This window comes from Scomber japonicus, chromosome 1 (genome assembly GCF_027409825.1).
Source record: "Scomber japonicus isolate fScoJap1 chromosome 1, fScoJap1.pri, whole genome shotgun sequence".
Taxonomy (NCBI): domain Eukaryota; kingdom Metazoa; phylum Chordata; class Actinopteri; order Scombriformes; family Scombridae; genus Scomber; species Scomber japonicus.
This window is the reverse complement of record NC_070578.1, coordinates 31,131,674-31,159,055: the sequence shown is the minus strand read 5'-3', so window position 1 is coordinate 31,159,055 and position 27,382 is coordinate 31,131,674. Positions and strand designations below refer to the sequence as shown.

The following is a 27,382-nucleotide window of genomic DNA, read 5'->3' as shown; positions in this document are numbered from 1 at the left end:
TTTAAATCGCATATCAAAACCTATTTATTCTCAAAAGGTTGGTTAGTTCTTATTTTTTTTAAGGATTTTTACTTGTTTTTGCAGTACATTTTTATTCAAATGCTTTTAATGCTTTTTCTGAAATTGTGAGCTACGTGTGAGTAAGCCTGGTTTTGAAAAGTGCCACGTCAATAGAGTTTTACTGACTTACTTCACAACAATGTGATTATTGGCAGAGAGGTTGTTTGAAAAGGTTGAAAAATAAAAGAATGAGTACGGTTCCCCCTTAAAAGGACCGTCAATGTGCCCTTAAGTGAACCATTTAGCCCTAAAGTGCTCCAACAGTGTGACTCACTGGCCAACAGATGAGTGGAAATATACTGTATGTAACTGTATACCAGGGTGTGAAGCTGGCTTCAGCAAAATATCAAGCATGCCAGCTCTCAGTGAATCTAATCTATGCTGGTTGAATCATTTTCAGAGGCTTTCAGGCTGCCTTAGCAGTGTACATTGATTTTTCCACACATAACTTATGCTATACTCCACTTACAGTAAGCCATTATGAATACCTACTGTAAATTAATCTGTTTTCTTTTGGTATTCTTTTAACCCAATGTCATAAGATTAGTACTCCAAAATTATGTTAATTTTCTCTTCACAGCAAGCTCATATTTTTAATAAAATGTGGATTAGAATTGATATTGGCCACATAAAATCCAGGATGTGTGGTTAAATACACGCCATTAAAACTGCAGTGGCAGCATGATGAATGGAAAACATTAGAAATCAATTGGAGTACACGTTTACAGATAATTTCACATGTTTCACATGTTCACACACCATGTCGCTGGCTGTCATGGAAGTCAATACACTGTAAACTTGTGTGTCAGGGCTGGAGTGTAAATGGCTACACCTTTGCAAAGCTGAGGGCAATAATGACTAAACTTTTGTCTGACTACAGAATAAACCGCAAAGCCAAATGCAACACTTAAAAAGCCATTAATATAATTATAGACCTGTGTGACGATAAGTTTCAATCTTGTGTCTAAATGTCATTTTTAAGTAGAGCTATGCATCATGTGTGTAACATTGCTTTTGGCAATCTACAGCGGCTCAAAAAACAAGTATAATCTCTAAATTCAATTTTACTTTCACTGTTCAACTCAATGTTGAATGTTTGCTTCATGTTAAATCATCAGAAAGTGGAGGGACATCAGGTCTATAATTATCTGGTTGGATGTTTGTTTACAGCAAGATTTCAACCTTCTGACATAACAGCCGATGACAAAATATTTGCATAAAGTTTGCATAAGGTGCACTCTGTTGGACACACAAGGATATGCAGTATGCTCATGCAGACATTCTTAGTAGAGTTATGCAAGAAAATGAACACTCCTGGGCAGACTAGATGTTTGTTAATTGACAAGGTAAAAAGAAAGAAGCACATTTTCATCAGACTGCAACACAAACACAGATAGGACGATGGAGCCCATAAAAAGAAGATGCATTTGAAGAGAAGAGCACTTTACCAAAGTGTTTCACTTGGGGCTGGATTTTTGTGGACTGGGTTTGTGCCGCAAACAGTAGCACAGTAAGTGCTGAGCGATTCTAATAAGTATCAACAAATAATGGAAACCAAAGTCCTAGTAAGTGAAAAAACTGAAAAGATGTTGACTATTACAAAACTGTGATCCATGCCATTAAATCAACCGTGAAGTACTTAAAGATATAGGAGACTAAGGCTTTTGTAATGCCCTTCACTGTCCTTTTTGAAATTTTCAGTTGGATCCAAAACATGCTGTTTATAAGCAACAGTTTCTAAGCAAAATACAATCTTCGTGGGAATGGAGGCAAGAATGGAAAGACTGTTTGCTGGTTACAAGAAACATTTCAAGACTTTATACTGACTTACAGGGTGCCTAAACTTTTACACACACTACATTTTTTTTTATTTCTTTTTACTATAAAATGTTATTGTTATTGGTTCCTGCAAAGATTATTTTTAGGGCTGCAACTAACAATTATTTTCACATTTAACTGCCGATTTATGATTTATGCCGATTCTTTCCTCGATTAATCATTTTGTCCATCAATTGTCAGAATATTAGTGGGAAACCCCTGTTGAAATTGCCCAAGGTGATTGAGGTTCTTGATCAACACTCAGATACACAAAGATATTCAGTCTTAAATATAACAGACAAACATCAAACCCTCACATCTGAGAATCTGCAGCCATCATTTTTGCTTAACAGATGACTAAAACTGTCAAACAACTATCCAAAGTTGCTGATTAATTTTCTGTCAATCCACAAATCGACCATTCATTGCAGCTGTACTTCTTCTAAGAAAACGTACATGATTGACATCTGTTTGCTTTACGCAAGCTTGAAGCTGTAAATCTTGTGCCATTGATTACATAAGCTATCAGATCATAAGTGTGAAGAAATCATCCTTACATGACAAAGCTGACATGTGCATAATTTACAATTTGGCAATAAGACTCCATTTATTTCCATGTATCTAAAGAGAACAAAGACGTCTTTAGAGTCTTGTCTCATGACATGCACCTATAGAATGAACCTTGACATATTTCTAGAGGTAAGTTGAGCTTGTGAACAACTGCCTTTGTACAAAACAGGAGTGACTGGGGACACACGCCTCCATGGCTTTGTGTAATTCATAAACTGAATGGAAGCTTTCCAGCATCTCATGACTCTCAAACATGTCACGACAAGCCGCTGATTCAGTCACTCTCAAGGTAAACACAATGTTTAACTTTCAGGCAAATCTTACAGATCATGACTTTAAGACGCCCTTTGAAGTTAATTAGCTCACTTAACATAACATACATCCACAACTGGGGTGGCCACAGGGAGAGGTGATGTGAGTCATACGGCTGTCAGGTTCTCGAATAACCATGTTATGTAATGTTATAAAGAATTCCCCCATGCTTCAATGTCACCGTACCGTATGTACACTGCATGGTGTGATAATGATGACAGATTTCCTTGGAAAAAACTTAAGTGGCTAGATCAACAGTAAGTTAAAACAATAATTGCGGTTCTACAGAGGCTCAGAAGTTCAGGCCCATGTCAAATATTTAAATAGGAAGCCAGTTCCTACGAGTTGTCAACCTTCACGTTTCAATACTGACAAAAAGCATCCTACAGATGTCTTACTTGTTCAATCTTGAAGATGTGCTGGTTGAAGTAATGCTGGAGACGTTCATTGGCAAAGTTGATGCAGAACTGTTCGAAGCTGTTGTTCTCGTAGTCCTCGAAACCAAAAATGTCCAACACTCCAATGGATAAGATCTGAGGAAAAAACCAAACCCATGCACGCACCCATATAAAAAATGTGCAAATGTAATCAACTAACATATTTTGGAAAAGGCTTGTTTACTGAAATTCATTAATGATGACAGGATTCTTGCCATCTGTGTGACATATTACTGTAAAAGCTGATATGTGGGTGTCGTGCTACCTTGGTGGTCTCCTCCAGGTCCTTGATGTTGAGCAGAGCATGGTTGATCCTGAACACAATCCAATCAAACAGAGCACTGTACAACGATTTCGCCATGGAATCTCGGACTGTCCCAGCCTGGAAATACACACATATAGTTTCCCTGTCAACTGTATTCATCCTGGTGCATTATGCAAAGTGATGCCTGTACATTATGACTTTTATTTGCATAATGCATCAATCACTTCAAATGCAAACTAATGCTTGATACACCTGCAGACATTCCTGTGTACGTATAATGTCATCTGTATTAAGTCAGATACAATACTCAGGATACAAGGGAATGATACTGCCTTCCTTCAGCGCTGCAGCGTACATAATAAGAAAAGATAAAATTAAAAAGCAGTCATTTCCTCCACAGAAATTACCACAACTTTTCCAACATTTGTGAGTCTGACGTGGCTGCAGCCTCTGTGTGCACCTCTATAGAGCTTGGCCTTGTACTGTATGTCAAGTATTTAAAAAGAAGTCAAAATGTGCAGACAGTCGTATTTCAGGTTAACAATCAAACATTCACAGTCTGAACTAGATATAAATCACAACATTATTGTGCTGTCAGTCGCCATTAAATTCAGAACGCCTGATGGAATTTATATAATGGGATATCCTCGAAACTAAAAAGCAGATGGCGTCAGCAACCTACCGCCCCTCTCCAGCCTTGATATTCCCTGTTGAGACTTTGGCACAGACTGCAATATCACAGACATGCTGGCAGCCTCCACTGTGACACAGCAGGACGTCCCTGGGCCATTATTAATGTCATTGGCCAGCCTAACATTCATCAGGTTGACTCATCATATTTGTTGATCTGATCTAACGTGGCAGAGACAGTTTGATCTGCCAAGTTCTAATGGATGAGACTGCAGAAGGTTAGTATTTCAAGCTAGGCCTGATGGAAACAGTAGCTTTAATAGGCTAAACAAGACTTTACACATGTATATATATATATATATGCACACACAGTATATATACAGTATCTGTGTTTGATTGACAACAGATGGCAGGTTGAGCTCTGGCAGGGTGAATGAAAGTAAACTTAGCTATAGCTTACAAACAATGGGCAGTGCGTTGTTAGCAGTGGTACTGATGAGCTGAGACCTCACCAGCATCATAACGGACCAAAGTGACATTTGCAGGCAAGTTTTTATGCTGTTTTATGTGCTGCAGCTGAGCAGCTGATTAGCTATGTACAGTAGTCTACAAAATGACATTATCACCTAGCAGACAAATGTTTGGTGGCTCATTCAACAAGCTAACATGCAGGACGAGAGTGTGTTCACGTTTCTAAGTTAAATAAGCAGGAAAAATTGTTCAAAATGTGTAAAACAAATGCAAAAATAGAGGATGAAAACAATCATGAAAACAATAAAAAAATATATAAAACATAAACCCTTTCATTTTCAAAAGGACATGGGGTTTACAGAGAATGTGTGCATGCTGTAGCAGAAAAAACATACAATTTGATTCCAGTTAGAATTTAGATGTTTGTCATTTTTCTGCTTATGTCACATTAATCATGACCATTATGTTTTATGTGTCCTGTCTCTAAAAGCTGGGATAGACTGAGAAAGAACCAGCGTCCTGAATCACTGCTGCTGTTACATAAGCACAGAGAGTACTTAAAAAAAAAAATCCTTGTCAAATTAATGAGAAAAAATGTTCTGATTCACATATCCGCTGGAAAGATTTGACCTTGCAGAAGCAAAGGTGAGTCTGTGACCTTCAAAAACAAAACAAACCGTCAAGTGGCCACTTACTGTAACAATTCCTTTGTTTCTAAATAATCAACCGGGATATTTTTAGCAACCTCGAACCAAATATTCCTTTTCATGAGTCAGGGCAGATATTATTTTGAACTCTATACATACTGTAGTCTAATGACCCATAAGCTTTTCATTATTTAGAGGAAATGCGACTCAAAACAGTCAGAGGGAAATGGCTTCATAACTCTGAACAAATGGAGAAAAACTCATTACAGAAAGGCTGAGATTTCTTTGAAGCTTTCAAGTGTATGATTTCAGTTAACAGGCGATGAGATTGTTGTGACTGTTAGAGTAATATTTACACTGAGACCACCCAGTGTACAACCAAAACAATCAGTGTTTGTTCATATAAAAAGGCTCCTAAACATCTAACGGCCATTATGAGGTTATTGCCATTTTGATGGGAATATGAAACACACCATCATCATCTGGGATAGTTTGTGGTAAAATAGTGCTGAGAAAGTTTCTCTGGGTGATTATTAAAAGAAATTTGTACTGGAAAATAAGAAAAACATTTAACCCAAATCACAGTTTGTGTGTAAGAAAAGAAATGTGACATCGCTGGAAGATGATATAATGAGGCGCGATGAGGAGTTTCCAAATGAAGTAAACATGTGTGAATCATCTGTAGACAGGCATGTTACACTGTGTATCCATGTTGTCCCCCTCTTCTCTCTCTCTCTCTCTCAGATGGCTCTCATCTACAGACCATGACGTGTGTTTGTTTTCAGAGCAGGGGGTCCCAATGAAAACTGTAGAGGGGCTTGAAATGCCTTCCCTTCTCTCTAAACAGACTGAATGACTTTGTGCATGTGTGTGTTTCTAAGTGTTGTGACTACGCGTACATGTGTGATCATGTGTGGCCGCAGGCTGGAAGAGCTGGAGAAAGAGAGAGAGAGAAACAGAGAGAGAGGTAGAGGGAGAGAGAGAGCAGGAGGAGATCCGGTACTGGTGCATGCTGTCCTGTAAACACACCCGGGTCAGACTGGAGAGCCGAGGCTGCAGAGCAGTTATTGAGTTGGCAGCGTGCCTCCTGTCACATTACTGAGGATGATACTTAACTTGAGCATAAGAAAATGTCCAAACATACAATAACTGACCTTGTGTGTTAAGATGATGCATGCTGAGCGATTACAAGAAAAACTGGCCAGTAAGTGCTGAGCGATTCTGGCTGTGTTTCTATCAATTCATATTCTGTAGCTTTGCTGTATTTACTACTGTATTTATCTAGTCCCACTTTATTTATTTGGGATTTGTACTGCTGGAAAACTGCTGCAAACTCACCTCTGCAAGTTTATAGGGAACGATCAGCTTCTCTCCCACAGTAACTGTCTTCCGTGTTGTCAGAGCTTCAAACAGCATCTCTTCTTTGACCTGGTTATGACGGCGAGAGAGAACGTGAAATGCAATGTCTTTTTGTGTACTTTACCATTATGTGTACCAAAAGTACAGCCACACTGTGCATCGTGACCAACGAACCACAGATACTTTTTTCCCCACTTGTTTTGGAACTTTCTGTTCAAGCTGACTTTCATTTTGGTCAGTTTCAGTTTTAATCTTTGTAAGTACATTTACAGTAATCAGTTATGAGAGGAAAGTAATATTCAAGTGGCAAGGAGAAAACATGAGACAGAAGATTGTTTTTTACATGCATAAGAAATACCATAAAGAAACTTGGATGCAAGATGACAAGTTTGCAGATTTTAAATATTTCTTAAAGCATCTGCAGTAGCAATGTTCTCTGTATTGAAAACCCATCTCCTCCTTATAAGTCTGCATTGTCCCACATACTTCCTGTTAGCACAGATGTTTAGTCAAAAGGGACATGTGACAATTCAAATACAAACACATACCTATTAACTTGTAATAAAGACAGTGACCACAGTGAGAATTCAATTTTTAACCCGTCTAGTCACTCAATTAGCTAATGATCTACAAACAATAATACTTAAATCACGTCACTAGGATATTGCTCTACTGTCACTGAGCCGTAATCTTCATTGTATGTAATGTAAACATTAGGGCCCCATGTGTAATTATTAACTACTATGGACTCCAAGGAAATTGGAGAAAACTAAACTTTGGCTGTAGAGAAAATGTATGTGCTGAGATTGTGAAAGACTGTAGTCATGTCACACTGAGATAAAAGCTCAGTGAAAAGGAAGTAGGAAGTGGTCTTGTAGGATGTCCGATCAACACACTCGTAGTGAGCTGGAGAACACATGAAAGTGAGTGAATGACTAAGGACAGACCTCGAGTTACTTAATGAACAAAAAATAGCTTTCAGGAAACTGTTGTGCCATTGAGCACTGAAGATCTGCTTTGTAAGCATGATATCATTTTGGGTGGATAACTAACATTTTAAATTAAGCAAAAGCATTTCACTTCATATTTAAACCCTGGTGATCGCAAAACACCTATTATGGTTTACTTTTTAGTTTATGTTGTCAGTAAAAAACAACAACAAACATGAACCATAACCATTGCAGAAATAAGTCCGACTTTGTTAGCATCCATATTATTTGAACTGAGCGCACATTTAGTAGACTCTGTGGCAATAAACTGTCGAGCCAGTCTTCTCGTTTAACAAAACATACGATATATCAGTACCTCCAACAGTTCTGAGACGACAGGCAGAACCTCTGGGTTACAGATGTCGATGGAGTCGTCCCTGTAGGTTTTCCTCTTGTAGCGGATGTTGCCCAGGTGGAGGATGGCTGACAGCAGGGAGAAGATCCTAAACAACAGTCAGGAATAATGTTGAATGAAATCACAGATTGGTACTGGCAGTGATGAGTGGAAAAAAAGCCAAGTTATGTAGCATCTTGTCATAGTAAGTATACATTAACCATGTAATAATAGATTATGTATTTATGGGCATTTGTGTGACTGCTGTTTTTTTATTGTAAGTACTTTCTTCCTTCTTTTCAGAACAAATGCGTCATTAGTGGCTATTAAAGTTATCACACACTTATTGTGGTTGTCAGTCACTCACTGTTTACGCGTGGCAGGAAGAAAGCCGACCATCTCCATCCCAAGCTGAAGTCTCTCAAAGTCATGCTTCAGGTCCTCTCCTTCAACCGTGAAGCAGTCCTGTAAAATGTGAAAGGCGGGATTCATCAGTCTTACAGCACTTATTATGAAATAGTGGCCTGGAAGCTAAATGCTATGAAGTTGCTATGAAGTTCAGAGGGACTTACTAAATACTGTTGACATACACAATGCACAAATATTTTCTCTTATGTTTACACAGTGTCTATCAGAGATGCTTAAAATAGTTCTTTAGTTTACGTTGCAGCTGAAACAAAAAAACAGCAGATTGGTCTGAAGCAGTGCAGAGTGACTAACTCATACCAAAATAAGCTATCATTATGAAGCTTGGGGGAAAAACAAAACAACAAGTCTCTGGTCTGATGTGCACTGTCAAGTCAACAGCAGCATGTGCAGATTCTGCTCCTGTAGTGGGAAATCTGGCCTGAGCTTCCCATCAAACCTTTCCACAGAAATTTGGCAAGCGGGCAAAAAAGCTGAGTGTAGCAGCAATTTATGGGTTCCTGTGATGATGGAGGAAGGTCTAAGCTAGCAGGGATAAGACAGAGGAGGACAAGTTTGTGTTGATACAATGAGGATGATTGCTCATTGTCTGGAGTCAGGCACTTACTGTATGTACAGATACAAATAGGCAGGTGCAAATTTCTCACACTCCATGCAATACACAAGGTGCAGACATGCAGATGATCACACTTTACATACTGTAACAAGAAATTTAATTTGAATATAGATCTATTGTATCCGTGATTAAAAAAAACAAACATATTCTATCACTGGCACAAGTGCTCAAAAAGTAGAAATGCCATAATATAAAAATACTATATTGCAAATGAAGTCCTGAAATCAAAATGTGTACTTAAATATGAAATAATTAGCAGCAAAATGAACATAAGTATAATATGAATGTCTCCATTCAGAATACAAATCACATTTTTTATGTAAAATACTAATCAGCAAAGAAACTAGTAACAGGAGCTGTCAAATAAAGGAACTGTAGTTGAGTAACATGTATAATATTTCTCTCTAAAATTAAGTTTATTAAGCAGCTTAAAAGGAAAGTTCTCAAGGAAATCTCAAGTCAAATTTGTACATAACTATAGTACTTGACTAAATGTACTCAGAAGTCATTATTTAAAGCTAAACATGTTTATTTAGTTGTTTACAATGAGAGAAAGTGCTTTTCCCAGATGAGGATACATACGCTTTGATGTAACGACATAACTACACAGTCTTTCACTACATACACCCACCATAATGTGAGCTCTGCTTTTTGCTTTATGGGCCCATTCCACGATGGCTGCCGTAATTATCACATACCGAGGCTTCAGAAAGACAAACACTCCAAGCATAAGACTCACACTTACGCCAACGTGTCTCCTTCCTGCCTCACTCTGCTTTCATGGCAGAAACTTCACCCTGACCTATTGGTGACATTTCCAGAGTAGGGAAACCTACATCGATTAAAAAATAGGTAATATCTGCCTGTTCTGACTTCTTTCCAGTGAAAATAATCTGTCTATGTTCTGAAAAGGTGTTTGAGGACTCCAGATGTTATAAATGACTTGAAAATGAAACAAAACAACATTTAATCATAATAATCATTTAAAGAGGCATCAGTTTGGAATCACATTCTCTTTGCTGCCATGTAATTCCACAGTTTACTTAGCCGTACTAAAATTTAATTTAAAAAATCCACTTCAGAAAGTTGACTGTATAATTTCATTTTCAATTTTTTCGTAATAAAAGGTCATTGCTACAGTTCACACGGAAGTTGCTTCATATTTAAGGTATTTTATATTCAATTATTTCACTCTGTAACCTATATATAAATAATCTACATTTTGCATCTCACCATATTTGTAATATTAAAACAAACAAAAAAACCCAGTTGATTTACTGAGATAGAATTAGTCAAAATGAATGAATTAATCAAATGTTACTCAAGAATTAAAGTGCACAGGTACACTTGTGTGTTAATAAACAAACCTTAATACCCACCAATACCCACCAATACCCACCATTTACCCCAACACAAACCCAAAAAGACATTTTCGATCATTGACAGCATACAGCATTCCTACAGTGGCTACAGTGATTTCAATCAGATCCGGTAAGTGATAATAGAAGGTGTGTCTTTGAGCGTAAAAAATGTTGCCCTGAGTTATTTGCCCAAAGATATGTGCGTGTAAATAAACTGTATCTCAGCCACTAACTTAGAGAGTGAACACTCCTTATTCAAACACTAACACGTGTTTTCTGGCTGCAATGCATCATGGTCTATCCAGGCTGCTGGTTGTGGGGTATCTGTGCCGAAAACCTTCTCTGTGATTCTGTGTTGCTAAGTCTGACCAGCTCTCTGTGTAACATTTGATAATATGAAGTGTTTTTAGCAGCGACATGTTGGGTCCCTTATCTTTATTAACTAGCACCGAGCACATTGTCCTGCTTTTTAACACAAAGGTATTCTGCTATACAATGAAGTGACCACACCTAGTTGTGATGTGTCATTGAAGGGTAATTCCAGGTCAATACAACAGATTTTATAACATTTTCCTGATTGACCATCTTGGAATCACTTCATACTTTATGTAAATATGTGGTTCAATGTACCAATTTCATATTTTCTACATTCACTTATTAAAAGATGCTATTTCCAGTGGTATCATTGTTTTTTCTAACATTATGGTAGACGTTGTCATATATGGGTAATATGCACTTGAAATGGAGATAATTCTTTCAGACATGCACTTAGTTGCAAAGGGCGTACTATGGCATAGGTATTACATATCAAGATTTTTGCAATAACCTGTCAAATATGCAACTGTTTGCCAACTATTTCACAAGTTAAAGACATATAATAGTGTAAAGCAATGCCTAAAAATTTCAAGCATCTATGGAACTTAATGATTTTTCAGCAACACAGTTTTGGCAGGCTGCAGCCCCTTATTAAAGCCTCAATATCTCAGAAACTTAAGAAAACACCCTAGTTGTTGGGTTCATTATTTACATCTAATGTGAAGCAGATCTGATCTGATTCCTGCCAAGTGTCTATCGCAGCTTCTTAGTCATGAACACTGAACTGCATTGTTAGTTGCAACTGATAAGAGCCTTTGCTGAGCGTTGTACAGGAACTGTGATGTGAATGATACAGAGAGGCTGAAAACAAAATCCTACATGAAGTTTAAAGTTGGGAAATGCTTTGCTTTTGTATTTTATTTCGTGGGAGATGATTAAAAACATCTCGACATGAAATAATTTCATGTACTGTGGAGGGGAGGCACCTCACTACTAACTTCTGAACCTTTAGTTGTCTCATAGTTGAGTTGCACTCGCACCAGTGCAATGCTGGAATGAGGCGTCGAGATCTCATAGTTAATCTTTTAAGAGTCGAGGCAGAGGGGTCAAACGTTCAGAAGTCACCTCAGATCTAGTTGGTTCATACTGACTCAGAATCTACTATTCTGAGAACTGATTACTCATTTCAATTTTTTGTTATTTTTCCAAGTAAAAATGTTAAACATTTACTGGTTTCAGATTCTCAAATGTGGAGACTTGCTGTTTTTCTCTGTCATGTTTGATAATCAATGATATATCGTTTGGATCTGGACTCATGATGGAACAAAACAAGCAGTTCGGGTTCTGGGAAATCGAGATGATCATTTATCACTATTGTTTTGACGTTTTAAAGACTGAACGATTTACCGATTCTGAGAAGATAATTAGCAGATTAATCGATAATAAAAACAACTGTCAAGTGCAGCCCTAGTAGATCATGATCTAAAACAGCCCATCATCCGGTTCCTGGTAGACCCCTGAAATATTTTCTATTTCTGCCTGTTCCACCCACAGCTAATTAGCTACTGATTTATCCATTTTACAGATTGTTATATTTCCAAATATCTTAATTCAACTTTTTTTTTTGTAAAAAAGTTTTCATTATCAGGACAAGAAAACACTGGACTGTCAATGATCAAAAAAAGTCATACAGGTTACAGCAAAACAAGCAGCTACATTGGCCAGGATATGACTAGACATACCAGCATAACTCAGAGAAGCAGCACAACACGGAAAGACAAACAAAGCTAAAATAAACAGTACCCAAACCAAACCAGGAAATATCCAAAAAGCAACAAAATGAGCGAGAGGGGAAGGAGTGTGCAGGGAGTGTGGCTGGCTTGAGTAGCAAAGTGTTCAGGTGACTCAAAGTCTACTCGTTGAGGTTTCTTCAGCACCGACGGACACATGGACACACACACACACAGAGCTAAGGCACAGATACTGACCGGTTCACTCTCACAGTAACTGTCCCAGTGCAGTCGGTGGGTTCTCTTTGTCATCTGGAAATGTTAAGGCAGAGTTTACAGGGGGGCGAGGTTAGGGTTAGACAGCAGCATTCCAATGACAACGCATACTGTACACTTAAACATGTACTAAGCACACAGATTTATGTGCTACTAATAGTAATTGAAGGCCATGCTGTTACTGAAAGGCCTCAGAGTTGCATTCATTACATACAGACGCACAAACACAACAAATACCACGTACTTACAATCAGACATAACTCAAACATTCGGAAGCATTTAGACACTTATGAGAGAGATGTAGTTACACAAAAAAAGCATTCACATACACAAGCAATAAGCACATGTCATGATTGAACACATTCAGTCATTAAAGCAGGGTCAAAGGGTGGAATGAAAGCTGTACATTTGCAACACATATGTACATTCAGCATTCAGAATGAATGATTGGCTTTGCTCTACATTACAGCTAACCGGTTTCTAAAGCACACTATGAGTTTTCATGATTAATTTACTATCTTTCAGGAAGCCACTGACTTCCAATAATGCAGATAACATAGAAGAATGAGCTTGCAGACACTTGAAATCCACCAATGTTTTTTAATTAACTCATTATCTAACTGTTCTATATTTACAAAGACTACTCCCACAATACCATTAGAAATTTCACATTAGATAGAATCTGTCAGGAAATTCATTCCTTTGCAAGAAATTAGCTGATTCACATGACTTCATTTTTGCTAATGTCTCTCTCTGCTAGTTTGGCGACTGGATTGCATTCAGCATCTTGTGAATGCAATACATTTAGGCTGCCAATAACAGTCCGGATGTTTAAAAACACCAAGAAAAGGAATTTTGCTTCTACCTTCCAACTATTCCAGTACCATAATTTTGATAAGAATAAAAAAGGCCACAAATTCTTTCGTAATTAAATCGTATTTCAAGCATTTAAAGAAAGTTCCAAATATCTGCTAAATGGTTTTCATTCTATAGTTAATGAGCCTATAATTTCTTCAAAAGCTGAAAATCAACCGAAAAACTCATAGCTTACTTTGTGCAGTGGCCGGTTACATTGTACAGCATATTTGCAGTTAATGGGCTGATGCATGAGGTGTAAGACGCAAAATCACAAGTGTGGGTTCTCAAAGCAAACTGCAGGGTGAGTTATGAAAGAGAACCTAGGTGTGAAATATAAACGGCGGGAGAGAAACTGGAACATCTGCAACATGTTTACGTAGCTTGTAAACAAGTCTTCTTTATTGTGTGGACTGGAGGGGGGTTGAGAAATCCATGCAGGAGCTGTGGCTGGTGCAAGAGTGTGAATGTTTATGTAAATGCCACAGAAGAGACAAAAAGGGAATGTGGAAATGAGAGATACAGGAAAAAGGAAGACTGTGAACAAACTGCAAGAATATGTGTCTAAATTTGTGTATGCGTGTGTGTTTGTGTGTTTGCGTGTGCACGTCAGTGGCCGGCAGGAATGGAAGGAATTCCCTGCTCTTTTCAGCGTGGGCGTAAGGATTTTGGAGGAGGGGAGCGGGTCGCTGGTTGTCATGGCGTGACTGTCAAAGCTCGGCTGCAGAGACGCGACAAGTTTTACACAACATCCACATTCCATACGTGTAATGTGTGCGAGTCCTTGTGTGGCTTTGTTTCGTGGTTATGTGAAACCTGCTTCTATTTGAGAGCACCGCAAGCACAAAAGAGACAACGGACACACACTATTTATGTCTTTTGGTGTTTGTGAGTGTGTGTGTATGTGTGAGTGAGTGCATCTGTCAAAGGTTAAAATGGACCAAAATGTATTTTCCAAACCCACACACACACACACACACACACACACACACACACACACACACAGAAACACACAGAAACACACACACACATGAATACACTGTCAAATGAAAAACTACACACACACACAGACTCGTTCCGGTGAAACAAGTGAAGACAAACTGAGACACATCTTGGTGTGTGTGTGTATTTGTGTGTGTGTGTGACTGAGAGAGAGGGAATATATAGTAGGTGTTGAAAGCCACCAACAATGGTGGAATGTGTTTCCTTTGTGTCCTGATTTCTCTCGCTTTCCTGTTTGCAGAGACTGAGGCACAGAAGTAGCTGTCCTTAGTTTCCTGGGATGACACCAATACAGAAACACAAACATACACAACTCTACAAATAAGAAAAAACTATGGCAAAAATCCCACAAAACAAAACTCCAAAAGACAAATGATGAGGAACATAAGCACAGTAACAACCAACATACAAGAAAACCAAACAACATGACTTGTGTTAGAGTTTTTTTACGGCTAGGGTCCCACCTGACTGAGGTAATGGTATTCTTCAGGCTTCAAGAGGTGAAAGGCTGTCCTCTCATCTTCACTCGCTCCCGCCAGCAGGTAGTAAAACACGTGGTAGTTTCTAGAAAACAGGTAAAAAAAAAAGACCATTTCCTCTTATTATTATGTTCATTATTATTATGTTAAACTTGTAAGAAATACAAGCATTTCATTTAAGCTTTGTGCAAATTAAAGTTTATATTTTGTGCATTATTAGATGAGAAAAGCATGTAAATATGGGACAGAAATATTTGCTTTTTGGAATGGTTATTTAGTGGTTAGCATACGTAGGGAAGACATGAGCAATATAAGCTAAAAAAAGAACACAAGCTAGTCAGGCTCAACATCTATGTTATCAGACTTGGCTCAGCTGTCAGTCTAAGCTGTACTTTAATAGGCCCATGATAACATTACCATGTTAACACTGATGTGGTGTCATGTTAACATTTTGCATTTTAGCGTTCTATCAGCTCACAGTGAACCTGTTAACATGCTACAACAGTAGTTACATTAATTAGTACAAACTCTTAAGGTTATCTTGTTAGCCATGGTGGTACATATTAAAATGTTAGTTTGCAGCAGCAGGAAGATTAGTAACATACATTTAGTATGTTAACGTAATAAACTAATCTTAAGCATGTTAGTATCTTAACATGATGTCATTTATTTTAACTGGAAAGGGAAAGCTGACACTGATGGCAATTTGGTCACTGATTTTAGAGATATTCTGTCATCAAATGATGTGTTGAACAGACACTTTGGCTTGAAGAGATCACTGACATTATGATCTGGACTGGAGACCATTAATGGTTTTTCCATGTACTAGCTGGACCAGTGCACTCAGTGTGTTGGACTAATAGACAAATATTGATTCCCTACAGCCCCAAAGCTAAAATAACTAAAACAAAAGCAGAAACTAGAGAAAAATATAAAGACAGGCCATTTATCTCATTTTGTTTGTGTGTACATGTGTGTGACAGCGAGCACTCTTTTTCTGACAGCATCGAGCTGCAGCATAAAGGTTAGAGGTCAAACGTGTGCAGCAGCTGCATGACCAAGGTCCTCTTGGACATAAACACACACACACATACAAGCTTTTATGGGTCTGGAGTCAGCAATCCATCTCAATAAGAGGTGGCTAACACAGGGGGCCCACTGTGAGCCCCCCATGGTGAGGTTAACCCTCGCCACACTGTCCAGCCAGACGAGCACATTAGTGTCAGCCCCACTTAGAGCTCAATTTGTGACTATCTATGACTCACATGTTGGCTAACTCACACCACAGGCTTTCTGAGTTAAATATACTCAGATGCACATTTTTTCAACTCCATTTATTTTATTCTTGGCTGCTGGAAAACAAAATCTTAAGACACAGGATAGTTTATGGATAGTGCAGTTGAAATGTCACATAGCATTTCCATAACACATAAAAATGTGCTGGAATTGACACGGCTGGATTTGTTGGAAAAGGAGATGTAGTCCACGCACACTGATTATTGCAAGCTCCAAAAACGTTTGCCATAATTCTTCCTTCAACGTTTAAGTTCATAACAAAAAAAAAACAGTTATTTTTTTACATTTTGGCTGTATTAGGGTGTTTCAACTTAATCCTTTAAACTTTATCAAAATAAACATCTTGAAAATTACTCCCACACAAAATTCGGCAAGATTCATGTGGTCACAAGATTAGAAGATAGATCATTTGAGGAATACCAGAAACATTTTGTTTAGTCTTAATTTGACTCCACCTGTTTGTAGTTAAATGTACTTCATAAGAACACCTTTAAATCTGTTGCTCAGAAGTGAAATTATCACTTCTGAGCAATGACAAGTGTCATTTCCTGTTCAATACACAGTAACCATATAGTTTTGTTTTTACAGATTATGATCTGTTTTTCTAAAAAGTTCTCACCTCTCATTGTGCTCCTGATAGACCAGCCGCGACTTCTCCAGGAGATACTTCTCCACATATGCTCTGAAAAAGAATAATCATGGTTAATCATGGTATGTGCCTATCAATAAAATGATTATGATGAAAAAAAGTGTGTCTGTGGTTCCTTACCCTCTCACAGTGCCGCTCTCCTGGTAGTTCACCTGAATGAACTTGCCAAAACGACTTGAGTTGTTATTGTGGGCTGTCTTTGCGTTCCCAAATGCCTGAAGGAGAAAGAGAGGAAAACATGGTAAGGAGAAAACAAGTACACACTGGGGGAAAAAACATGACAAGAGGGCGCATGTTACATATCATACACACAGGTTAGTGACAGAGGTTTGAGGACAAGTTCTGCAGAAACTTTAGGTGTGGATCATTTGTTTGTGGGTCAAGTGCACAGAAATGTTGGTCTCGTGCCAAACATTGTCTTGAAACACTGTCAGTCTGGATGGCGCGGAGCAAGCTTTTCCTCTTGCATAGTTTCAAACAGCGTCAGCCCGAGACAGATTAATAACATGGTTTTAGGATCTATTTAAGTCAGAGTAAGACAAATTGCCAGAGCGAGGATGAAGGAGTTGGGGCCAGCAGTCCTGATGGAAAAAAGCTCCTCAGTGAGTAATGGGATCCATGTGGCCGTGTGGAACATGTGTAGTGGTTGTGCTTTAATAAGACGCTCCAGTATTTCCCCTCGCGGCTCTGTTTATGTTGTATGGCTGCCTGGAGGGGAAGTAGTTTTTCGTCCCATATAAACCCTGCAGTTATTTGTAGCTTCGCCACAAGTAAACAAATTCCTCAGTGAATCACTTAGAGCTACCCCGAGCCCTGTGTCTGTGGAATGGGAAAACACCCCTGCCATGACCCCACCCTTCACCAGCGCCAATGCTCTGCAGTCGTGCTAACATGCAAGCATGCTAGGAGGATGCTAAATGCGTTAGTATGCTTCAACCGAAATGCTACCACCCCCCCTTCCTGCCACCCAGGAAGTGGAGGGGCTGCATCGGACTATTTTTGTAACTTTCCGAAACCAACAATTTAAAAAGCATTGTCGGCTTGATGTACCGATTTGCAGGTGTTAAGAGGTGAGAAAGAAGATCTGAAAATCTTTTATCAAGCTCTGTCTTGTTCTTCATACAACTGTTTCCATCACTTTTGTGTGCAACAGAACACAACACCCTGAATGCCTCAGAGGGAAGCAATTTTGCACCATTACCCCAATTTGTACAAGTCATCACATCTCATCCCCTCGATGGCGGCAGTCTTTGTACAACATAGTTTGTGTGAAGGCAACTGAATCCTTAGAGCCCGTATGCAACAAGCTGTATAGGTAACATCAGAGGTCAGCTAATTCAAAGTACGAACATTTGCAGCTGAAACTTACTGCAAACTGCAAATCAATGCAAATCATCTGTCAATAAATTTTACTTGCATTATGTCATAGGGTGAGATATGATTGGTTAGTCACTTTGCTGCAACACAACACGAACACCGCACGCAGTTCTACTTTCAAGCTGCAAGCAGTGACACAAATCAACCCTACTTTATATTTTGTTTTTCCAAAATATGAGTCAATGACAGTTGGCAATTGGACTCACAGCTTGTGGCAGGCTGCAGCAGAAATGTCTGCAGGTACAGTCGTTCTTAACAAAAGATGGCAGCGCTATGAGTTTATAATGCAGTCCAAGTGAGTAATAAATCTGGACACTTGTTGAGTAGAGAGCAAAAGTACATCTCTGTTGTAACTTGAACTTTGTTATAACTGCAGGAAGCAGAGCAGGGGTCTTACACATTTTAATGTTAAGATGATCTTTTCTCCAACTGTAAGTCAATGGGCTAAGATTATCATTCCATTAAAATGCTTTTGGGACTCTGGGCCCAGAAGAACCCAGGACACTTTGGCCTCTCTGCTACTGGTAGACCCCTAGCTCAAAGAAACTGGATCACTGCAATGAACTCGCTCCTCATTTATGACTCACTATGCTGAAAAAAAAAATCATTAAAATGGGCAGACAGAGTGGAAAAACATATTCAGCTCTGCTGTCTGGACAAAGAAAGAGCACACAAGGTCAAACTGAGGAACAGTGACGATATCCTTTCACATCCAGACATGTGGGTTTTTAAAATGTGAGTCCTGATGCATTCAATATTGCTAGTGGAGCTCCTCACTACTCTATCTATGAACTGGCTAACCTGCCTGGTTCAGGAACTCAAGGTCAGATGAGGGCAGACTACCATCAGTCACCGTCCTTATGTAGTAAGAATTTCCTGAATGGACAGCCAATAAAAACCAAGAGCTAACACTTGCGGACAAAACAACCTGCTCGCAGACAGGGTGAGGAACTCGGGTCAGACTAGGCAGATATTAGAACTTTTCTGTGTTATTTTGTTAAACGGCCTGACATTCAACATTTTGTGTTAGGCCAGCAGGAAACAGGATGTGGAACAACTAAAATACTGAGAGTTGATTTATATTCAAGCACCGTGTATTCATCCACCTGGTCTGTGTAAAAAAGATGCATAGTTAAGAAAGACAGCTTTACAGTCGACAGTTTGTATTCTTTCTAAACTTGGCAAGCTCCATATCGAAGGCTCAGTGTCTCAACACAGTGGAAGATATGTCAAAATTGACCTCTCGAGGGAACTTAGCTACAAGAAAAGTCTAATCAACATGAAATTACAATATATATATATTGATGCAAAATAAATTAAAAAGAGCCACGAGAGAGAAGAGCTGTCATTAGGTTGCTGAGCTCGTAGACAATTCCACTATTTAAACTTACAAGAACAAAAAAAAAAGATTACTTCAGTCACATTGGCTTTACGACATAAGACACATTATGACTCCCTTGCTAAAATACAACAGAGCAATCTATATTAAACATGACAACAGGGAAAAAAAAGTTCACTCCATAAAAATTCAAGAGCCAGACATATCTGTTTTTCCCCCCCCGAAGTAAACCCAATAGTACAGAATGCAAAGCAGCCACAAGGCATGTTGAGATTTGAGTAACTTTGTCTCAACTGCGAAAATTATTTGACTGCACTATTGCTCTCTCCACCTACAGCGTGCGTTCAACCCACAACTATTCAAATTCGTTCTCGCCCTCTCTCCTGTGGGACTTGTCAAGTTATTCTGGGAAAAAATCTAAGAAGTCACTAACTTAAGCTTAAATAGACAAAAGCAGAGAGACAAAAACACCAGATCACACTTCATGATAAAATAACCCCTTGGCTTCATTAAACAGATTAAAAAGATTTATAATGTATAACAGAGAAAGAGTATCTGAGTATCTTTTTTTGACTTTCGACCGGTCACAAAGACTCAAAGGGACACCAGGGCTGAAACTGTTTGTACAGACACGATTTGCACCACTTCAGTCACTCCAATAGGTCAACAACATTATTCTTGGCTTCAGACCACATAGTGAGCCTTAGGCAGGCCAATGACAGACTTGAGATGGTGCCAGTGTGCTCTGGTTATAATGTGTCTGTCTAGGGGTTCGGACAAAGCCTTTTAGAGCAGCACAGACAGAGAGGATGCCACAAGGCTGATGTGATGTTTTCATAAGTAAAATAATGAGGGGCAAATTTAAAAAAAGAACAGATTCCAGCCGCTGATAGCACCATGAGTTGTGCATCACTCACAACCGTTATGTGCCCAATTTGTGCCAAATGTTTGCATATTATCAAATTTAAATAATGCAAATAGCCAAAGGATCACTGAGACACTATTTGCTTGGTAGGAAAATTAAGGGTGTATTTCACCCTTTGTGGATGCTGTGTAAATTACAGTTTCTTTTTGTCTTATTTGTGAAGGTTTAGTGGCTGCAAAAGAAACTCAGTCCTTATGTGTATTCACTCCTCAGTCTGTCCTCATGGTAACAACTTGGTACTCTGCAAAATCCTTTTAGATTAGATGATTTCCAGTGATTCCTTTCCAAATCAATTAAATTTGCCTGATTTACAGTTTTTAAAAACTCATTATCTATCTTATACAGGCCCTTCATGCAGTCACTCAGTCACTCTGTCTGAAATAGGCTGTTCTTATCTCCTCGCCCCTCAGCAAACTTCTGTTGTTCTTGAGGCTACGTAAATAAACTACAGTAGATAGTAAGATAAGATTTCACTTCTTCTTCTTGTTATTTACTCAAAATGCAAACATCCCAAAGCTTTTTGAACCCCAATCCCGACCAGAAATATGGGAGTGGACAACGTGAACAACCAACTCAGCAACAAAAGCTACTAACAGATGAATGTTTGTGGACGTGCAAACAATCTGACATTGTAATGAGGAGGAAGTAGAGGTAACTTTCAGAGAAGGCTGATGCTCTGGCTTTTGACTTGCAGGGAGCATTTTTACATACATTCACCTCCAGTTTTGGACTACGTTTAACATTAGACATCTGACATCATAGCAGTATAAAAAATAACATAAGACCCCTTTAACAACAGTCAATAAGAAACTGTAGTTAAATTGTGTAATGTCTGGCCAACTCTGATCTACACAACTTTAGTTTTGCCAAAAAATAAATAAATAAACGTTTGTATCAGGGGTTGCATTACATCATGGATCTTTAACAGGAAAATCACAACATAAAAAAGGAAGTTGGCAGTTTCCTTCGAGGAAATAAATTGGATTTCCAGCCCTGCCTTATACAGAGGCATTCAATTGAGATTCAATTAATGCTCCTGTCGGTTGTGAGGTAATTAGGTCTTAGTCTGCCTTTGTATGCTCTGATTCATGCAGTGTGGAGAGGAGGCGCATGGCCATTAATCATATGAGGATGACTTCATTAGTGACTTCTTGAAGAGAGGAGAGGATAGGAAAGGAGAAGAGAGGAGAAGAAAAGAGTAGAGAGGAGACGTGAGGGAAAACAGGAAGACGGGCAGTTGTCCTTGGTCGAGTCTCCGGGGAGTTGGGAGTGTTTCAAACAGATGGAAGGGTCACACTCGGCACTCCGACAGAAAGCGGAGACAAAAGAGCGCTTGATTTAACTCACAAAGGGATTATCTTTTAGAAAGTCATCAATTGCTTAGGGTTACAAATGAATTTTCCATGCTGGGTTGTGTTCGGAGGTCATGTGACAGGGTGTCCTAAAAACCAAGCACAGAGAAATGCTTTGTTCACATTTCAAACTGTCTCAAGTCAGATGGGCCACGAGATAAAAACAGCATTCTTCTGACTGACTAACTGACTGACTGCTAATTGGTTTAGGAAAGTGTCACCAAATGTTTAGCATTCCTTCTCGGACAGTAGCTACGGAGCAAATTACTCCTGTGTGAATCATTGGCCGCTTGAAGAAGCATTGCTAATTTAACCACTTGTAGATTCATATCCTTCTCTGAGCTCATTACCAGGCTTACTCATCCACCACAGTGTGCGTACAGGATGTCAACAATAGAGTGAAAGAGCGGGTGACTCGGCCCAACATGTATCATGCTTATGTCACGGCATGTGTGGGCAGACAGTTTTCTCCTGAGGCTAATCTGTAACCATGCCCCTTGTAATCTCACACCTCAGGTCATACTGGCCAGAGAGGACTGTGGTCACTGCGGTTGTTTTAAATCATAGGGGGGGGGGGGTTCTGCAGTCATGGTTCCTGACTGAAGTGCACGGTGGGGATGTGGGTCCTGGCACTAGCTGGTTCTCTCCAAACAGCACTCTAAACTCTAAAATGTGTCTGAGGCAGGATATGTACACAGGTTTAATGGTCAGTGTAAAACTTTTAAGGAGGTATTTATCTTCCCTGCAATAGAAGCAGTGAACATATGCAAGCTCTTTTAAAAAATCTCACTATAAATGTATAAAATGAATCATCTTTGGATAATAAGTCTTAAAACTACATTAGATAAATTTACTTTGGAAATGTTAACTGTAATGACAACTATTGCTTTACTTATTCAGTGCAGGATAACTTATGTTTGTCTTGACTTATTACAGTATAAACAGTTATAGAGTAAACTGTGAGCTCATCAGTTAAACTTTACTGCTACAGGCTGTTATTACTATTCTCACTTCACTTATAGGAGATTCACACTATTTGTTATTTATTGATATCTGCAATTTGGGCTTCAACTAACAATTGTCATTATCAATTAATGTGTCAATTCTTTTCAGATTTCAATGAATCGATCGTCAGTAAAATGCCCCAAAAAAAAAAAAGGTAAATAATGCCCCATGACTTCAAGTTGTTTGTTCTGTATGATCAACCATCTAAAAACCCAAAGATATACATTCACAATAATACAAAACAGATTCCCCACATCTGTGCTATTAAGTTGCTTGATAAACAACTTTAACATTGAATCTGAATCTATTTAACAATTGGCAATTCATTTTCTATTGATCAACTAATAACTTCAGCACTAATAAGTGTTGGAGTATGAGTAAATGTAGCTTGGTAAAACAAACTGTCAACCCTTTAGTGTACCGTCATGTATACTTTAATAATTACTGAATAATAATGAGTGAAATACTACAATGGATGACCACGCCTCTGTTTACAGTTAAGAGATCACGTCCATTCCTTTTTCTTTTTTTTTAGAAGGCAGTGTTTTACACAGCATATCCATGCAAAATGCATTAAAACCACTAAGTAATGCAGGAAAATGTGATTCAGCCATTTAAAATTGTGCCAATATTTGGTGAGATCCCCTACTTAGCTTGAAGAATCAAGCTTTTCTACAACAACACACTAGATCCTGCCGACATAATTTTCTAGAAAACTCAACATTATTCTGCTTCGAACACCCCTGAGAGCAGATTTGATGGTCCACTGAAATTTGTACTTATAGGCGCCAAGCTTGACAGGTTGTGCAACACTAGCAGGACGCATCAGGCTTTAAAGAACTGCTAAAAAAAACCTTCACAATTAGTTTGTTTTGGGGTTTTGTCAGCTTTTGTGTCCAAGAGAATTTACAGTGCATGATTTTGTGCAATATTAATGTAGGAGCAGGCATTTATTTCAATGAATCAATAAATTAATCAATTAGACATTATTTGTATAGCTATAGGATATAAGCTATCAGAATATTTCAAAAGGAAACATTTCCCAAACTCATCTAATCAAACTCTAAAAACACAGATCCAAGACATCAGATTTTAGATGAAACAAAGATGCTCTGCTTGTGTCTAGAATATTTCAAAGCAAACATTTGATATTTGTGCTTAAAAAATAATTAGCTTATTAGCTTATTCATTCAACTCCAAGCAAATTATGTGTGTTAACTTTGGTGGGTGGCCAAATTCTTATATTACATAACAGTGATGTAACATGTAGAAAACCCTATCTTGTGACATGAGCAACAGTGATGGTTGATGGATAGCGTCTCATGTTAGGAGACAAAAAATATACAGATTAAGGAGGCAGAGATCTGAGTAGGAGAGAAAGAAAGAAATAAAGAAAGAGAGAGAACAATGATGGAAAAAAAGCAACAGCCTTTGGAGAAATGAATGGGTTACTGAAGTATTTGTCTCAATCAGAAAGTCCTCCAGACTTAGTAAGACGGAAGTGAACATTAGTCACAGGGATGGAGATGAAAGCCCGGCATAATAGAAAAATAATCATGGAGCTGCAGGACTCCTCAGCTATCAGAGACATCTCTCATATAACATAAACCTCTCTGAATTAGAGAAGATGAGTCGGGGAAAAAAAAAAAAAAATCACATTCCTAAGTTACAAAAGGCTGTTCACACAGAACCAAATCTGCTGTGTTTCACACACTTTAAAAAGCTTGAATTTATTTGATTTATCTCCCATGCTTTTCCATGTTTATGATTCCTACATAAAGGCAATAAAGAGCCTTCTGTCAGTGTTTTACTGTAAGTGAGGCTGTAGTAGCCAGGAAATTGTGGGTATGTAGCAATACTGGCGAACCATAGATTCACCATGATTACTGCATTACCATGGTAACGCAACTAATAGGGCTGGGTATCGTTTAAAAAAATGACGATACCAGTATCAATCCAGGTACCCTTAAAGTGATACCGATAGCAATTGAGTGCTTCATCTATTACACATTTGTGCTTTTATCCAGCATAACAGGTGTGTAGTGTAGACACACTTTGGAGCGTTTAGGTGGCATCTCTGCTGCTGAACTGCTAAGCACGCCAACTCAAAACCACCACCACGACTTCACCACCACAGACAGGTTGTAGCTGCTGTGGCAGTGGGCCAATCACATTAAATTGAAAAATGCTTGTGTTGATTGGCCGTGAGCAAGTCCATACAAATAGTCATATTTTCTAGCTCTGGGGATTCAAAAAACGATCGATTGCAGGTATCGTTTGACAGGAGATGTTTCGATACTACTTGGTATTGATTTATTAAATATAATAAAAGTACTGAGTAACGATACCAAGCCCAACACGTCACACCCACCACAGAGTGAAACTGACCAAGTGATTGGACATTGGTTATTCTCTCAGACTTGACATAAAGAATGACGTGCCTGCTGAATACCGACTAATATTTCTGCTGCCAAGTAAAGATACAAATTCAAACTAAAGAGGATATAAATAATAGACGACTACAGGAGTAAATGCATTTGAAAAGTTTTCTACATTGATCCGAATATAAGGTCCAAAATATGTTTGAAAAAGTGGGATTTTTTAAAAAATATTCTGGATCTACATAATTATGTGTCAGATATTCTTTTTGAATGGATAAAGTACCGGTGTAATACCGACCAAAGTCAGCACACAGCACTAAAAGTGTTTCAGTTGTCCAGTTTAACCTGCAGGAGTTTCTCAAGGCTTGTGTAATGTGTTCTTCTGCCACTGAGGAAATAAATTCATGATATGTCCAAAGCATCTTCCAACGTCTTTGCAGAAAGTGAATATAACAAGCTGCCAAATATCATTGTAACAGATGATGAGGAGCTCAAAAGGACAAACAGGCAGTCTTGTAAATGCTAACTGCTGGAGAAAATATTTTTTTCAATGCTATAAAGAGTCTTACATAGGAGAGTATGTGTATGTAACTATACTATGATGTTAGTATTCAAAATGTATTTTTCCAAAAACAGGTGTTGGAAAGAAGTGGGGGGGGGGGGTCATCTTATAATCAGGGTTGCTTTATATTCGGACCAATATGGTATTTCAGAACCAATTATTTTATGACATCTGAGGTTTAAATGATTTTTTATGGTGGTCACCGTGACAGTTTGAATGGCTTCACTAATTTCAGAAATCAATACCGTGGCAGCTGTAGCGAACCGTATCGTGCAGGATCTCTGAATGCATCAATTTCTCCATTTTCAATAATTATCTGTGAGGTATAGACAGAGACTTTAGTCATGATAATCTGATCCTACTTTAAGTTAGCATGTTTCCATTTGCTGTAATTACTGTTAGCAGCATAACATTGATTACAAGAGAAAACTCTACTTAAACAGACAGGAACATGTGCTGTATTTGTCGCTTGTGTCAGATGATAAGAGTTCGATTCAAGCCCAGGGGTAAGAAAATGTTCTCAGTTCACAATCAAACATTATATTTCCTTAACTGTGATGAAAACAGAAAATAACACAGAAAAAGAACAATGAAACAAGACTTGATCCTAAATCAATAAAATACGTGAAAATGAAAAGGACATCAGTGTGTTGTTCATCATTTACAGGATTGGTGTAAAAGCGACACCAAGATCAAAACTGAAAGACTGAGGTCAATATTTCAGAATCGAAAGTGAACTACCTAATTTACCTCCTTTTGATTTTGATAGGTCAAAAGGTCTGCCTGCCTGCCTGAGGTTTGCTTGTTTTCTTCTGAAGTGAGTCAGCATAGTAAGCTGCCCAGTCATTCCTTATCTGCAATACGGGTGTGTGTGTGTGTGTGTGTGTGTGTGTGTGTGTGTGTGTGTGTGTGTGTGTGTGTGTGTGTGTGTGTGTGTGTGTGTGTGTGTGTGTGTGTGTGTGGGGTCTGCTTCCACTGACTGTCCCTCTCTGGTATTTGATCCCAACTGTATTGTGTTTCTGATTTCACTCTCTCTCACTTTCTCTTACTCATCACTGATTTCAGTACAAAAGTATGCATATAAAAGAACACACACACACACACACACACACACACACACACACACAGAGAGAGAGAGTGAGAAGCAACACGTGCATGTACAGTGTGTTTACATATGGAGTTCTCCGATACACAGCTAAAATTGGAAATGTTGATGAGTTGAGGGCTCAGCTGTATGTATGGCCTCAAGCAGAGAGGTGACATTTAAACACGACTGCACACTGAAATAGGAAGTTAACACTAACGCTGTGTCTTCTTCAACCCCAGGAACTAAAGATCTAAACTCAGGGACTGGCATTTGTGTCGACCACACTGCTAATATCATATTAAAAAGATAACAACACCGTTATCTTCTTGTTATAGTTTAAAGTATTTTGGGGACTGGATGATGATCAGATGGATGTTGGACAGAGGTACAAAGTTAAAGTTACCCATAGCAGATCCAATTAAAGGGAAACTCTTAAAATAGTTATCATAGTGTTGTG

The 27,382-nt window shown here is 38.6% G+C and overlaps 1 protein-coding gene across 1 annotated transcript in view; it reads right to left on the bottom strand.

Annotated features, from left to right (window-relative positions):
• Positions 1-27,382, bottom strand: part of myo9aa (myosin IXAa) — a 93,073-nt gene that overhangs the window by 31,547 nt on the left and 34,144 nt on the right. The window contains exons 2-10 of the mRNA XM_053319181.1: positions 17,018-17,112; positions 16,868-16,930; positions 14,938-15,037; positions 12,599-12,652; positions 8,260-8,357; positions 7,875-8,001; positions 6,549-6,638; positions 3,463-3,579; positions 3,159-3,293 (exon numbers count right to left, since the gene is read on the bottom strand). Of these exons, the coding sequence (XP_053175156.1) occupies positions 3,159-3,293; positions 3,463-3,579; positions 6,549-6,638; positions 7,875-8,001; positions 8,260-8,357; positions 12,599-12,652; positions 14,938-15,037; positions 16,868-16,930; positions 17,018-17,112 (879 nt within the window). The remainder of the gene's footprint in view (positions 1-3,158; positions 3,294-3,462; positions 3,580-6,548; positions 6,639-7,874; positions 8,002-8,259; positions 8,358-12,598; positions 12,653-14,937; positions 15,038-16,867; positions 16,931-17,017; positions 17,113-27,382) is intronic.